The 15,497-nt window shown below is 48.4% G+C and overlaps 1 protein-coding gene across 1 annotated transcript; it reads left to right on the top strand.

Moving 5' to 3' along the window:
• The first annotated feature begins 1,132 nt into the window (after nucleotides 1-1,132).
• LOC125759486 (uncharacterized) lies at nucleotides 1,133-11,168 on the top strand. The gene is made up of 2 exons (XM_049418334.1): nucleotides 1,133-1,383; nucleotides 10,508-11,168. Exons 1-2 carry the CDS (start codon nucleotides 1,133-1,135, stop codon nucleotides 11,166-11,168), a joined length of 912 nt encoding a protein of 303 aa, XP_049274291.1.
• Nucleotides 11,169-15,497: the final 4,329 nt, after the last annotated feature.

A 15,497-nucleotide genomic window follows, 5' to 3' on the forward strand; every position in this document is an offset into this window, starting at 1 on the left:
TCCTAGTTTTGTGGTCGTTGCCAACGTACGTCGATAGCATATCCACGAGTGTGTTATTTAATCTCTCCGTAAGACTATTGGTTTGTGGTTGACATGCGGTAGTTTTGCGATGAGTGGTTAGGCTAAGCCACATGACGTCCTGCATCATTTGGGCGGTAAAAGCTATTCCAGGGTTAGTGATGACAACTGTTGGCGCTCCATGGCGGAGGACGATGTTGTTCATGAAAACGTCCGCAAACTCACTGGCGCTACCTCGTCTAGGGCTTTTGTTTCGCAGTATTTCGTCAAATGGTCAGTAGCGACTACGAACCAGCGGTTGCCGTCATAAGACTTCGGGAAGGGCCTGAGCATGTCCACGCCCATTTGTTGAAACGGCTGTGATGGCGGTGCAACAGGCTTCAGGAAACCAGCTGGGCGAATGGCGGGGCTTTACGACACTGGTAATCGTTACACGTTTTTACATAACGCTTTGCATCCCGGGTGAGCTTTGGGTAACAGTAGTGATGGCGAATCTGGGCAAGGGTACGCGCGTATCCCAATTGGCCGGAGGAAGGCTAATAGTGGCAAGCAGATAAAATGTCGGCACGCAGCGCTGGTGGAACGACGAGCACGCGTTCAGTGGCATAAGGTTTGAAGTTCTTTTTGTAGAGGATGTTATGCAGACAGAGTGTTCCTGAACGCGCGAATACCGGCGGAGGGCTCGAACTGCGTCCTTAGAGGTATTTTATAAGTTGTTAAACCTCTGAATTTTTCGGCTGTTGTTGGGCCGAGTCAGAATCACCGACAGCGCAAAGAAAACGGCATTCGGAATCATCATCGCTTGATGTCATTGCAAGTGGAGCGTGTGAAAGGCAATCGGCATCAGCGTGGCTCCGGCAAGACTTGCAGACGATTGTTACGGTAAATTCTTGAAGGCGTAAGTTCCATTTCGCGAGACGCCATGTAGGGTAGCTGAGTGTTGAAAATAAAGAAGTGGGGCATGGGCTCGAGGAGTGGTGCGAGAGACGGAAGGAGGGAGGAGAACGAATTGGGATTCGGAGCTAGCCCTTGAACAGTAAAAACGTCTACAACCACGGGTCCTCGTTATTTATATTTCGTGCCGAAACCCGGGAACGGTCACTCCCAGACTACGATGGCTTCGGCCGAGCGCCTTCGGAAGGTGCGTGGGACAGTCAGGGCCAGCGTCTCACGAAATATTACGCTCCTGACAGGACTACTGCGGAACCCCGACACCGAGGCGCGCGAGGTCAACAGGCAAGTCGCCGTTTTGAAGAGCAAGGAAGCTGAGATCCGCCAGTGGGATATAAAGATCATCGACGTTATTGAAGACGAGGCACTTGACAAGGAACTCGAGGATTCTGCAAAATTCCTAGAGAAGGTCCTGTATGCAATCGCTGATGGGCAGTATTTCCTGTCTGAACGCGAACAGTCTTTTCACCTACGTGACACGTGCTACCCACCTTTTGCTTACGTCAGACGTGACAGCGCAAACTGCAACAGAGCTAGTAGGTGTAGAATTTCTGAAGGTACGGAAATAGACATGACTCCTTTAGAAGGATTAGACTTGAACCACGAAAGCGGTTTATCTGCGGGTCGAGAAAAAGACGAAAGTATTTCGATCGAAGAGGAAGGGAACAACACCGAATTGGAGATGATGACGTGCAGAAACACGGAGCCACCGAACCAGGATCCAACGAATTCGGTCTCTTTTGGTAGTGACCAAGCGACGATGATGTGGGTGGAAGATCCTCCTGAGCAAACGTTATACGCTGTTAATTGGACAAGAGAGGAACAGCCATTGAAGGACTGTGGTAGCATTCCGAAGAGGGATAAAGAACCGAAAGAGGATCTCCCACCCACATTATCGTTGCTTGGTCACTGCCAAAAGAGACCGAAATCGTTGGATCCTGGTTCGGTGGATCCGTGTTTCTGCACGGCACCATCTCCAATTCGGTGTGGTTCCCTTCCACTTCGATCAAAATGGTTTCGTCCTTTTCTCGACCTGGAGATAAACCGCTTTCGTGGTTCGAATCTAATCCTTCTAAAGGCGCCATGTCTATTTCCATACCTTCAGAAATTCTACACCAACCAGCTCTGTTGCAGTTTGCGCTGTCACGTGTGACGTAGGCAAAAGGCGGGTAGCACGTGTCACGTAGGTGAACAGACCATAGGTGAACAGATTCATTATTGGGGAACTGCGGCATCTAAGCCAATGGTATTGTTATATTTTTACCTCTGTTTATCATCTCCTTGATATGTAATATATATTATAAAGTAATAACAAAAGAAACTGAAAACCATGCGCTACGAATACACAACCTCTTTTTTATGCAGCAAATTCAGTCGGTTTGAATTGCCCCCATAGCAAAATAATGCAATGGTGGGACTAAACTTCAATAATTTTTCTTGACTAAAACAAAAACTACTTCGATTAAACTTTCTGTGGACGAAGTTGTTATGATTCTCAATCGTATGCGCTTTTCTGCTTACTTTCTCTTGTACCACCTTAGGGTGCTACAGACGTCTGAACATAGGCCAACGTAGCGTTTTTTCCAAATTTAAAATTTTATTTTAGAGCCTGTGTGCCATACCGAGGCAAACCAACAGTTTTAGAAGATATTATGTTTTATGGAGAGTTCTATAAAAATAATTTATCTATTTGGTCTTTAATCGTCTTTTGTAAAACGATTCTCGAAAACGCTGCAATTTACTTAATTTTACCTACGCGCTAATGAGTGAAAAATATAAAGCAACTCCAAGCAACTGTCCTATAATAAAAGCGCGATGCTCTAAAAACACAATAAAGCAAGTTTCGAATGAATGTGTGAAACAGTCCATTTATGGCAAATTTTTCTTTCGTACCTGGTTTTCCACTATATCGAGAAGTTCAAATAGCGCTCATGTGCCCGAAATTTTGCCGCTCGAAATATTTTGCGAAAACACTCTAGAACTAATGTCTATATGTGCGTAATTTTCTCAGATTTTTTCAGAGAAATTGATTTTTGTCGAGCGCCCCGACTGGGACAGTTGGCGTGGAATGACCCAGATAGTAAATGCTTCGCAGTTAAAAGGCTTGATATTTTGCTAATAAATGCTTCGCTAGTAAAAAGAAGGCGGAAGAACTCCCCGGGCTACCTTTCCCACCCTATTTACTGCCCTTACCCCGGGAAAAATACCTGGCTACGTTGTTATGCCATTGCTTCGCGCATTCATTTACCCGGCGGTATGAACCGGCAACAATAGGTGGAGCTCTCTCCGACTCACTCAACAGACATATTTTGCACTTAGAGCCTAAACGAACTCAGGCTCACCTATATTTTCCTTAAATGGGCTCACTCGGACTCAAACTCACTAAAGTTTTCTTCAACCGGACTCACTCAGGTTCAACCTCACTAAAATATTACTCACCCGAACACACTCAGACTCAGACGGCCCGATCTAAGTCTGAGTGAGCCTGAGGGAGCCTTCTCATGAGTGAGTTCCCCGACCTATGCCCGGAGGTGGTGATGTACATCACACAAACTTTTATAGGAACCTATGATGCTGATGACCACACATGTTTAGCCGAGTGCGCGCAATGTATGAGGGCACTGTCTCGCAGCGTGGCTCGCTGAAAACACGCATGTGGATTGATAACACGTTAGAAGAAAAGGTACATTGGTTTCAGGTGACGCGATGGATGAGAAGTTACCGCAGTATTCAGTAACTGCAGGTAACGTCACCAGCGAACATTGTTGACTCATAAGGCATGTAGCAGATAGGACAAGCGCGCAAGAACTTTTGCAAGATTTCTCGATGTGCTAAAGCATCTGCACTGATAGTCACGTACCTCCTTTGCTGAACAGGTTTAAAGAGCTCGCTGAAGTCCGAGTTCTGAATACATGTAACGGCCTCATGGAGCTCAGCCTGAAAGGCAGCGACGTTGGTCAGCGACTTCGCGACGTTGAGGCCGGTGTATGGGTCTGCAAGAATGTATGATATAGGTATGATCACATATGATGTTCATTGTGAAATAATTTATTACTTTTCCTTCAGAGCAGCCGTTATACTAAGACCAATCACTCTTTTTTTTATTGACCGTCTTGCAAGACAAATTACGCGTAATGATTCTGCGCTACCATTGCGCAAAGATTTATGGAGACTATTTTTTAATACGATGGCGTTAAAGAGCTCATTTCGCATAAACTGTGGTGTCGGCGCCGGCTTCGTTGGTTGTGAGCGGAAAATCAGCATTGTCTGTGTGCGGAAATCTAAGATAGATAGAAATAAAGAAATGACAAAAAAAAAGCTTCGCTTCGAGTAGGAACTGAACCCAGGACTTCTGCGTGGCACATGCGTGTTCTGCCAGAGAACTACGACCATGCACAAAATTGCCTAAGAATAAAACACTATATGAGTGGTATGTATTGCGTGGAGTGTTATTAACAGATCTAAAATTGGGAAACCCTTAAGCTTCGCCTATAAGTGTTCAACACGATTACGATACCCGACCGCATCCTAATCGTGTTCTGTTTCGCTTGTCATTATCTTTAGTAGCCCCGCCGACACCCCCCCCCCCAAGCGCGCACACACACACACACACACACATGCACGACATATCTATAGTAAATGTAAAGGTCGCCTCCCTCTTCGACAACACTTTCATGACAACAGTGTACCAACTACGCGTGTTCAAGAGAATGCGCCCACTAATGTGTCTGCCCCTTGTAATCGGTGGTATGCTTTAAGCCAACAGCAACTACGCGCGTGATACTTTTTTGAAGTTGCGATGCAACGACTACGTGTTTGTAAGGGAATACGCGCAGTAATGTGCGCGCGTTCTGTAATGGGTAGCCGGCTTTTAACCACCAATTCGATATGCAATTCACATGGTGTGACGCCCAATGGCAATGTATGCTTGTACCACGTTTTACTGCGACATTACATCTCGCACTCTGACGCCTGCACACAGTGCGCGTATATTTGTAAAGCACGAAAGTTACTTTAGGTGCAGTTCCAAGCATTGGCGGGATCTGTGGTAGGGTAGTGCGTAAGTTTGGTCTAATTGGTGAAGCATGGTTACCAGTTGAAGGTGAAGTGCGAAACGGACGAAGTGGACGGCGCCAGAGAAACAACAGGCGTGACAAGCAGTAAGAACACCTGCTTGCCACGCCGAAGGCTCAGGTTCGATCCCGCCTCAAGTCCGAATCATGTGCTGCGCCATGGGGGACCCCGAAGCGTAACGACGTTCGGCCAACTAGAGCGACCTAGGGGCTTATCGTATTCCTATTCCTTGTCACACAAACGGGGACAACACAATTATGTTACAAGACACAAGAAACCTGCACACACACATCCGTCGTCAGTGCTGCATTAACAGTATTGTGATTTAAAATTCCTTAATATTAAGCAGGGTTCAACCCTAGCCAACCACGAAGGAACATACTCTTTTGTTTTTGCTACCTCGATAAGCCGGGCCATGCTTCGGCTATCCAGGCACGCCAGAATAGCATAGCACAGCCTTGTACATGATATTGTAGCAAGGGGAGGGAAAGGGAATCGAGGATGACGAGGAGAGATGTGATGGTGAGGAGAAGGGAAAGCAGGAGGGGAGAAAGTAAGCGTACCACAGAATGAATACGAAAGATAGAAATAGAGAAATTAATGCAGAATGAAACATAGAGAACATTAGCAAAAGAGAGAGAAAGAACTAGGGAGTGAGAGATGCAGGCGTCACGTCTTTATGCGACCACATGCCGCCCCACCTAGCGAAGCCGCGCTTGCGCAGCAGCTAAGCCACGCCGACCGATGGAAATATCGCGTGCAACCTCCGCTCGATAGTGCGTAGCCCACCTTCGCCCGATGTTGTCCAGGGAGTCGTTGGGCGTCTTAAAAAAATGCCTACCTCTGAGGCGGAAGCTGCGCATCTCGAATGTACACTTGTCGGTTTATGGGGTGGCCGAGCGGCGACGCGCCCGCACATCGCTGTACCAAGCTTTTTTGCGCGACTTTGCGCGAAACGCCGAAGTCACGACCGCGTATTCGAACGAAACTGAACCACGCGCCATGCATGTGACGGCGAAATAACGGCGCGATATTTGTATACAAATTTTACCGCTGGTGATACGCAGATCTCGGAGGAGATTCAGCGCGCTTTCTATCACGCAACGCTCGTACATTTTCTTTCACTTTGAAAACTGCCCCTGATGAGCGCGCGACAAAGTGGCCCCTTTCTGTCGAAATCGTGATGTGGAACGAAAAAATGAAAATGAACGCCGGGCACACCTCTCGCAAGACGCCCCTGTGGCAGGCCACAGACGCAGAGGGGTCACTGCGCGCGCCGCACTTAAACAAAAAGAAATATCTAAGAAGGTCTCATCCTCTATTGTCGACAGTAGCAGTGCGTTGCTCGAGCAGAAAGACGAAACAACCGTGACGGTTCTTAGTTCACGTCATAGAGGATAAAAAATTGGCCGCGTATCTGCGTGCTTCGCTGCAACTATCGTCTAAAGACGATAGAAGAGGCGCTGCGTGAGATATGGACGCCATCTGGCAATACGTCGGGAAACATGAGTGCTGTGTTGCGGGCTGGTAGTCCCGACGCAGCAGCAGGCGAAGACCGGCGGTGACCAAAGTGACCGGCGGGGACGCCAGCCAGCCCGAACACGCGGTTTGGCGCGAAGCGCTGAAGCAGAAGAAACGTCCGCACTCAACGAGTACTCTCCACAGACTCTTTTATTTACACGTCGCCTGGGTAAAACAGGAATGCCACAGCCGCGCCCCATGGCATTCGTACAGTGCAATACAGAACCGAAACCGAAACACATCAATGAGCTCGTGCAAAGTGCACGGAGGAAGGCAAGTTTCAGCGCAGTCGCATTTTCAGCGCAGCTTAAGAAACTACGGTCTTTAGAATTAGGTATGTATGCATTTTCTATTAAAGCAACACACCACTTCATACTTAGCTAGTGATGTTGCGCCTCAGATATGCGTAATGTTTGCTTTTTGATTGACAATGTACACAAGTATGAACCTAGTCAGCCGTTCAAGATGGCTGGCCCTTGGGCAAGTGGTTCAACTTTGGCCGAGTGGCTGAATCGAGTGACGTGCCGACAAACAGAACGACAGAAAGACCGACCAAAATTTCTCTGTTTAAGTATCCCAAGAAAGACGATCGTCTTTAAAACGAATACCCGGCAAAGGTAAAGCCACGGTTTGACCCTGGTCTGTGTCGGAAAAATGCTCTTTTCAGGTGGCCCCCGCGTTGAGTTAATTTGACTTTGCTCTGTTACTGTAACGCCAGGCGAATGGTAAAATAAGGGATCGTTCTTCACGAAGAAAGTAGCCTATCGAGAAGGGTATTGATGAACTGATCTCCAATCAACTCCTCCTAGATTTTGAGGCATCTTAAGAAAACTTGTAACACAAAGGCATACGAGGAGCACTGCCTGTCCCAAAAGATTACGCAAACTGAACTCATAGGGTGTATGAGGGAAACGGTGCTTTTCTTTACTACCCGGTAATGCTATATTCTCACGGGGCTGTGACGTCGACGAAGGTAGCAGTCGGCGTGTCCAAGATGAAGCTCTTTATTTGGCCGAACTTGTGGCCGGGAAATGAAAATCAAACTACAGAATACACACTGTACACTGATAGCGGCGAACAGAGCGTGCGCCGTTGAAAAACTGAACCGCGGCAAGACTCGTCGGCATTTATACATGCATGCGGCATCGAATATTCGAGCCTTATCGCTGGTGGTCGCTCAAGCTCTGGAATAATCTTGACAATCTTAGATCTACTACAATGTGAAACGTTCCCAGACATTCTGAAGCAGCTTGCGCAAGCTTGTAGTAACATGTGTAAGGTGGCGGTAACGTAAAACATAGAAAGAAAGGGCGCGTATGGTATTGCCCTCCTCTGAAAAGGCATCGTCCCGATGATTACCGAGTGATTGAAGTGGATACAGAAATAACGTGCAATAATGAAGTAAGAAGTACAGTCCGCAGGTTCGCTAACGCTGAAAAAACGGCTTAATGCGCACGACATGGACGACTTCAGATCGTGCGCGGCGTAGTTGAGAGTTGCCGCCAGGGATGACCTCGTAGTCTAGGGCGACGAGACGTAGGAGCAATTTGTATGGCCCGAAGTATCGTCGAAGAAGCTTCTCGCTAAGTCCCCGTCGGCGCATCGACGTCCAGACCCACACGTGGTCACCGGGTCGGTACTTCATGTGGCGTCGTCGAAGGGTATAGTGATGGCTGTCGACACTCTGCTGGTTCTCGATGCGCAGCCGGGCGGGCTGGTGAGCTTCTTCGGCGCGTTGCCAACAAGCGGCGACGTCGAGATAATCTTCGTCGATGGCAGTTAGTAGCATTGCGTTGAGCGTCGTTGCAGGGCTCCTCCCGTAAACCAACTTGTAAGGCGTCACCTGCGTCGCTTCTTGTGCGGCTGCGTTGTATGCGAAGGTCACATACGAAGGACGACATCCAAGTCTTGTGCTCGACGTCGACGTACATGGCCAGCACGTCGGCGATGGTCTTATTTAGACGGTCGGTGAGGTCATTGGTCTGTGGGTAGTAGGCGGTGGTCCGGCGGTGACTTGTCTCCTGTATCACCAGATTCCCTGGGTGAGCTCCGCAGTAAAGGCCATACCTCTGTACAGTAATGATGACCTCTGGGGCGCCGTGACGCAGGACGACGTTCTCAACGAAAAACTTGGCTACCTCAACAGCACTGTCTTTGGGCAGGGCCCTTGTGTCTGCGTAGCGAGTAAGGTAGTCGGTGGCTACGACAATTCATTTGTTTGCGGAATTCGACACCGAGAACGGCTCCAATAAGTCCATCCCGATTTGCTAGAACGGTCGTCGAGGTGGCTCGATAGGCTGCAAAAGTCCGACCGGCCTCGTCCGTGGTGTCTTGCGTCGCTGAAAGTCTCGGCAGGTCTACGTAGCGAGCGACGTCTGCGGCAAGGCGCGGCCAATAGTACGTTTCCTGTATTCTGGCGAGCGTGCGGGAAACACTGAGGGCCGCGGGGTCGTCGTGTAGAGCCTCGAGGACTTCTGGTCGCAATGCTGAAGGCACCACAAGAAGCTATACTCGGGGACAACTTTCTGTGGCAATGCAGTCAAGGCTATAGAGCCGAACCACGCCGTTTCGTCAGTGTCGCTGCGCAGCTGAAAGTAGTTCCAGAAAAAAAAGGTTTTTTGCGTAACCTAATTATTTAAAAATGTGCAGTTATAACTTTTAGCTGCTAATTGATAATGCCAGGACATTATTAGTGATATTATGTGAAATAGCGTTATATTTGACATTTTCGGGGTTTCTTTAGTTGCCGCGTTCCCCACTGGCGTCGCATTGGCTCTCTTCCTTCACCATCATCCTTCAGAAGAAAAAATGGCCTCCACGTCGCCTGTGCCTTCTTCGTCCGGCTGCTGGCCAATTGGCTCGCCGCCCAGGATATTCAAGAAGCTTGAGTACCAAAAGCTGTCGAAACAAACCAAGCAAGTGATCTGCAACGTGTACGCCCAAGTGAGACTGACGCAACCGGGACTCTCCTTCGCTTCCGTGTTTCGTTCGGTTAGCCAGCTTACCGGCGTGAGCGAGCGTACTGTCGCACGGCTCAAGGCGGATGTTTTAAAGGGTACCCTGAAGTCCACGAAGCGTAAAAGGCTTCGTTTCACCGCTGAATCACCAGCAAAAGTTACTGGAAAGACAAGAGTGCAGCGGTACGATAGTTTTACCCTGTCTGCTCTTCGCCGGAAAGTACATCACTACTACATTCGCAACGAGGCGCCAACGGCAGAAAATATCCTCAGCGAGGTAATCGGCTACACCGACATGGGGCTACCGAAGCAGCTGAGTGTCAGAACGATGCGCAGGCTTCTGAATGACATTGGATTTGAATTTCGGAAGCGAAAACGTAAGTGTGCACTGCTGGAAAGGGACGACATCATCGTGTGGAGGCGGAAATATCTGCGGACCATTCGAGAAATGCGAATGGAGAAACGGTACGTACAGTTACTGCTTCGATTTGTTGGACAGAGATGTAAATGTCAACGATGTCAATTAAAACACAAATGCCGCATGTAAAAATTCAGAGTTGAAAGAGTAGGACGAGGAAATAATCATGGAAGGTTCTCGTACCGCCAAATATTTATTTTTAATTCACCCGTCCTCATACATGTTGCCGTTCATCTTGATTTGTATTTTTTATGGCTTGCTTCTGCATCTCTGGCTCTTATTTGTATTTTGCCTGTTATTCTGGTTAGGCAAGCGAAGGCACAAGTACGTATCGACGTGCTCTAATGAAGTATAGGATAGCTCTGAATGAAGGTATTTGTTATTCATGTGAGTACGTACCTTCTGCGAACATTTTTTTATTTTTGTATTTTCCAGTACCACCCAAAACTGGAAATATCTGCCTGCCCAGTAGAATGATATTAGATGCACATCATAAATTTTTTCTGTCTCAATTGACCCCTCTCGTTAAAAACAGAAACCTGGCCACATTTTTCCCTTGCTTTCGCAGGGCTATATTCTACCTTGACGAGACTTGGGTGAATGCTGGGCACACCAAGGAAAAGGTGTGGAAGGACGCCACTGTGTCGTCACGCGAGGACGCCTTCCGCAAGGGTCTCACAAGTGGGCTTCGAACACCGAGCGGCAAAGGTGGTCGGCTCATTGTTTTCCATGCTGGAAGCGAAAACGACTTCGTGGATAGGGCATCTCTCGTTTTCCGGGCAAAAAAGAGTGTTACCAGTGACTACCACAATGAAATGGATGGCCCACGCTTTGAGAGATGGTTCAAAGAGCAACTTTTACCAAACATTGAGCCACGGAGCATAATTGTCATGGACAGTGCTCCATACCAAAGTGTTCAGCTCGAAAAGTTGCCTTCGACGTCGTCGCGCATGGCAGAGATACAGTCTTGGTTGACTCAAAAAAACATCCCGTGGTCTAATGACCAGTTGAAGCCCGAGCTAATTCAGCTGGTTAACCAAAACAAGCACCGTTTTTCTGGATACCGGATTGATGCCCCGGCCAAGGCTGCTGGTCATGACATTGTTCGGCTTCCTCATTACCATTGTGAATTCAACCCTATTGAAATGGTATGGAGCCAGGTCAAGGGGTATATTGCAGCCAACAATAGGTCGTTCACTCTTGCTGGAGTCGAAGATGAACTGCAGTAGGGTACGGATTTGGGCTGGTTGGTGCATGACTTCAAGTAGAAAAAAATATGCGGACTGGTGGAACAAAAGCACATTTGGTTGATAGTCAGCGCCGTGTTTGTGCCCTTTCTTCGTCCCATCTCGTAGCGATGTATTCTACTTGAAGGAGTCGAAGAACTTCTGGACGAAGCCATTGCCCTTGTGACTCCAGAAAACTGGGCCCGCGACTGCGCTCACGTGGTGCGTCTTGAAGTGGAGGCCTGGGAGCAGGATGGTGCAATCGAAAGCACGCTCGACAGCATCATAATTACTCTGGGATCTGACTCCAGCAGCTGCAGTGACAGTAGTGACAGTGAATTGAGTGGTATAGAGGAACTCTGGTGAACCCGGTGTGCGCTGGCTCATGTGATGCTGATTGTTTGTGAGATGCTATGTATTCCTTTTTGATGCCCAAAATGTAAACAGCATTTTCAAATAGCTGTTACGGGTGGATGAAGTTACAAGACTGGATGAATCATAGCTCAAGAGCTGGGAGATGGAAGTGACTTCCAGAAATGCATTGTCTCATCATTTGTAACTTTTTCACTCATCTGGCTACGTACACTACGTACGTGGATAATAATTAGTATCCACTTGCTCATGTTTTGTTGGTCTCTTTGATTGCACATGTTAATTGCTGAAGCAAATGGGCACGTTGAGCACAAATGCTTTTTCAAGTGCGTTTTTACAGGGCCAAATGACGAAGTCTTAAGGAAATACGCGCAGTAATGTGCGTGTCTTCATGTAGTTTTTACTGTACATTATTGTCAGGTACTCCATATAAGTGCTCACGGAGTCATAAATGTTTCGTTGAAAATACACTGCTAGCTGGCTTTGATATATTAAGTTAGTTTGAAAGAAGGGGACACAGTATTAAAGGTTTATTCCTGTGACTGGTGTGCGTGTGTGTGTGCATTACTACTTGAGCGACTTTTAGATTTTAGCCAGCTGATTATGCAGGAAATATAACAAAACACCTTGTTTTAGCTGCTGCAATTTTTCACGTGGCACAATTTATTCCTCCTGACAAATACTCGCCGTGTCCAGATTTAAAACTGTCAGCAACAGGCCGTGGTAGCCCTGTGTGTTCAAGGATTTCCTTGCTGGTTCAGGTATAGTGTGTGTGAATACCGGCCACAGCCACGAAAATTGAAATTGTAATGTGGAGGGAAGAGGGATGGTATAATTACCAGGCATGAGTATGGTTCAGAATGTTGGCGTTGGACAAAGTTAGCTAATGAAATGTGCTTTACGATGTCAGGAACCAATTATTGCTGGCGAAATGGTAGGTGACCATTTATTTTTGAACTTTAGAACCAGCGCTAATTGTGTGGATGTTCAGAAAGCATGACATTTTACAGACGTGCAGGGGTTTACACGCCTTCCTGTTCTAAGTAAGTAACCTAACAAGTGCAATCTACGATTGCTATCCTGAGGCCCACATAACCGGCGCCATGCAGTATCGTGAGAAATGACCGCATGCCGGTACGGTTTTAATGAAGGAGACGGACACGGGAAGCGGTTGGGATTGAGCACAGGATTCGTGAGTTCTGCAGCGGCGCGAGGTCGCCGCTATACGTTTTCTGAGCCACGGAGCGAGGGGGCAGTGGGCCACTGATGCCTTTTGACGCCGGCGTAACTCAACGCGATCTAAACTGAATTTCACTTCGCGCCGCAAGATGTGCGAGCTGCTCTTCGGTATACCGCGCCCGCGCTATGTAAGCACGTGACACGCGTCAGTTTTCAGCTCTAGATGAGTTTACATATCAGTGCATGTCCAAAAACTGCAGCGCTGAAAATATCCACGTCATTTGTGGAGGACACAGAATGGCACAGACAAATTAAGCGTAGGGAACGAAACGCCAATATGCCTGCACGCTGGGTAATCGTGGTTCAACGCAATCAACCAAGAAGCACATACGAAGAAATGAACTGCAGGAAATACGCATCTGTGACGCCGAAACTGAAACCGAAACAAGTTCATCGGGGACTACTTTGGCGCAGTAACACAGAGCAGTTAGCTCCGCCCTCCGTAGCTTTCCCTTCATTGCCACAGAAAGTTGTCCCCGAGTATAGTTGGCTCGAAATGGCGAGAAGTTCTTTAGAAGGCCGTTTTGGAGGAAAAACGACGCCAGTCCGGGCGTGAATACCTTCGGAACAACGGCGGTACTACCCTCGGGGTATTCCATAAGGCCCGTGAGTTCCGCGTCGGTTCGTTGTCGTTCGGCGAAAGTCGTCGGACACCTACGGTTCCGAAGAAATAGTCATCCTGATCGCCCTGCGGCGGTGGGTCGACGGGGGCACGAGACAGGCAGTCCGCGTCATAGTGCTTTCTTCCGGACTTGTAAAGGACGGGAATATCGAATTCTAGAAGCCTCCGACTACACCGTGCGAGACGACCTGAAGGGTCCATCAAGTTAGCTAGCTAACACAAGGCGTGGTCGTCGCTCACAACTTTGCTAGGATATGCCGTAGAGGTAGGGGCGAAACATCGACATAGCCCACATGATGTCCAGACACTCCTTTTCTGTTGTGGAGTAGTTGGCTTCTGCCTTGGATAGCGTCCGGCTGCATAACTGATAACCCTTTCCAGTCCGTCCGTCTTCTGCACAAGGACGGCGCCGAGTCCTACGCTGCTTGCGTCAATGCGGATTTCAGTATCGCTTATTCGTCGAAGCTTCGCAAGTGTCGGAGGCACCTGCAGGCGTCGTTTCAATTCTTGAGATGCTTAAACTTGCGCCGTTTCCACGTGAATGTGACGTCGGTCTACGTGAGTTGCGTTAGTGGCTCGGTGATCCGTGAAAAGTCATTGACCAAGCGTCCGTAATATGCACACAAGCCGAGAAATTGGCATACGGCCTTCTTGTCAGTGGGTGGCGGGAAGCCAGCTATGACAGCTGTTTTCAACGGGTCTGGGCGCACTCTGGACTTGCTGATCACGTGACCCAAGAACAGTACCTTCTCGTATGCAAAGCGGCACTTTTCAGGCTTCAAGGTGAGGCCAGAGGTCTTGAGTGCTTGATGTACAACGTCAAGGCGCCCATGGTGTTCGTCGAAGTTTGACGCAAACACAATGACGTCGTCCAAGTACACGAGGAAAGCCTGCCACTTCAACCCTGCCAATACTGTATCCATAACGTGTCGGAAAGTTGCAAGTGCCGAGAAAAGGCCAAACGGCATGACCATGAACTCGAAGAAGCCGTCTGGTGTTATAAAGGCAGCTTTCTCTCGGTCTCTTTCGTCGACTTCAATTTGCCACTAGCCGGTCTTGAGGTCCATCGAAGAAAAGTACGTCGCATTGTGGAGTGGATCAGGGGCGTCGTCTATCAATGGGAGAGGGTACACGTCCTTTTTGGTGATCTTGTTCAGGAAGCGATAATCGACGCAGACGCGTAAGTTTCTGTCCTTCTTTGTCACTTGCATCACAGGTGACGCACGCACTCTGGGATGGCTGGATGGTGTCGTCGCGTAGCATTTCGTCGACTTGTTTCTTTTCCACGTCACGTTCTCGCGTCGAAACTCTCTACAGGCTCTGACGGAGTGGTCTGGCACTTTTCTCTGTAATAATGCAACGTTTTGCGGCAGGGGCTTCCGATTTCTTGACGACGATGAAAAGCAGTCCATGTATTGCAACAGCAGGGTTCTCAGCTGTACTTGCTTATGCTTCGGAAGGGTGGGATTGACGTCGAAAGCTGGTTCAGAAGCTTGGTTCGTGGAAGTACGCTCGGAGGAAACGGTGAGGGCGAAAAGATTGGCGGTTTTCCCAATTTCTTCAATGTAGGTGGCCGTCGTGCCTTTGTTCACGTGCGTGTACTCTTTGCTGAAATTTGTGAGCCTCACTGTTGCTTTCTCTCTCTGCAGCTCGGCTATTCCTCTTGCGGTTAATCGCGCTAATGGTGCTGGTCGCCTTCAATGATAACTTCCAGGTCTGCTGATTTGTGAGTGCCAACGGAAATGATGCCACTGGATCGAGAGGGAATGATGACCTGGTCTTCCTGCACATTCAAGGCGTGCTTTCCTGGCGGCGTGTGGGGTGGTAGTTCTTTGTCTGAGGATAGTGTTATCGACTCGGATCTGTCGATGACGCTTAAAAAGTCCATACCAAGGATGACATCTCTTGAGCAACGCTGCAGGAATACGAAGCTCACCGTATAAATCTGGCCGTCAACGTCTTGCAGTGAAGATTCCAGTTCCAGTAAGCTGTCCAATAAGCGGCACTATTCGCGCCTGGCGCTTAATCGTAACAAAATCATCGCAAACAAGCGCGAAGCTTCTCAATCATTGCGACGTGCTCTGCGCCGAGCGTTCCTA

Source organism: Rhipicephalus sanguineus, chromosome 8 (genome assembly GCF_013339695.2).
Source record: "Rhipicephalus sanguineus isolate Rsan-2018 chromosome 8, BIME_Rsan_1.4, whole genome shotgun sequence".
Taxonomy (NCBI): domain Eukaryota; kingdom Metazoa; phylum Arthropoda; class Arachnida; order Ixodida; family Ixodidae; genus Rhipicephalus; species Rhipicephalus sanguineus.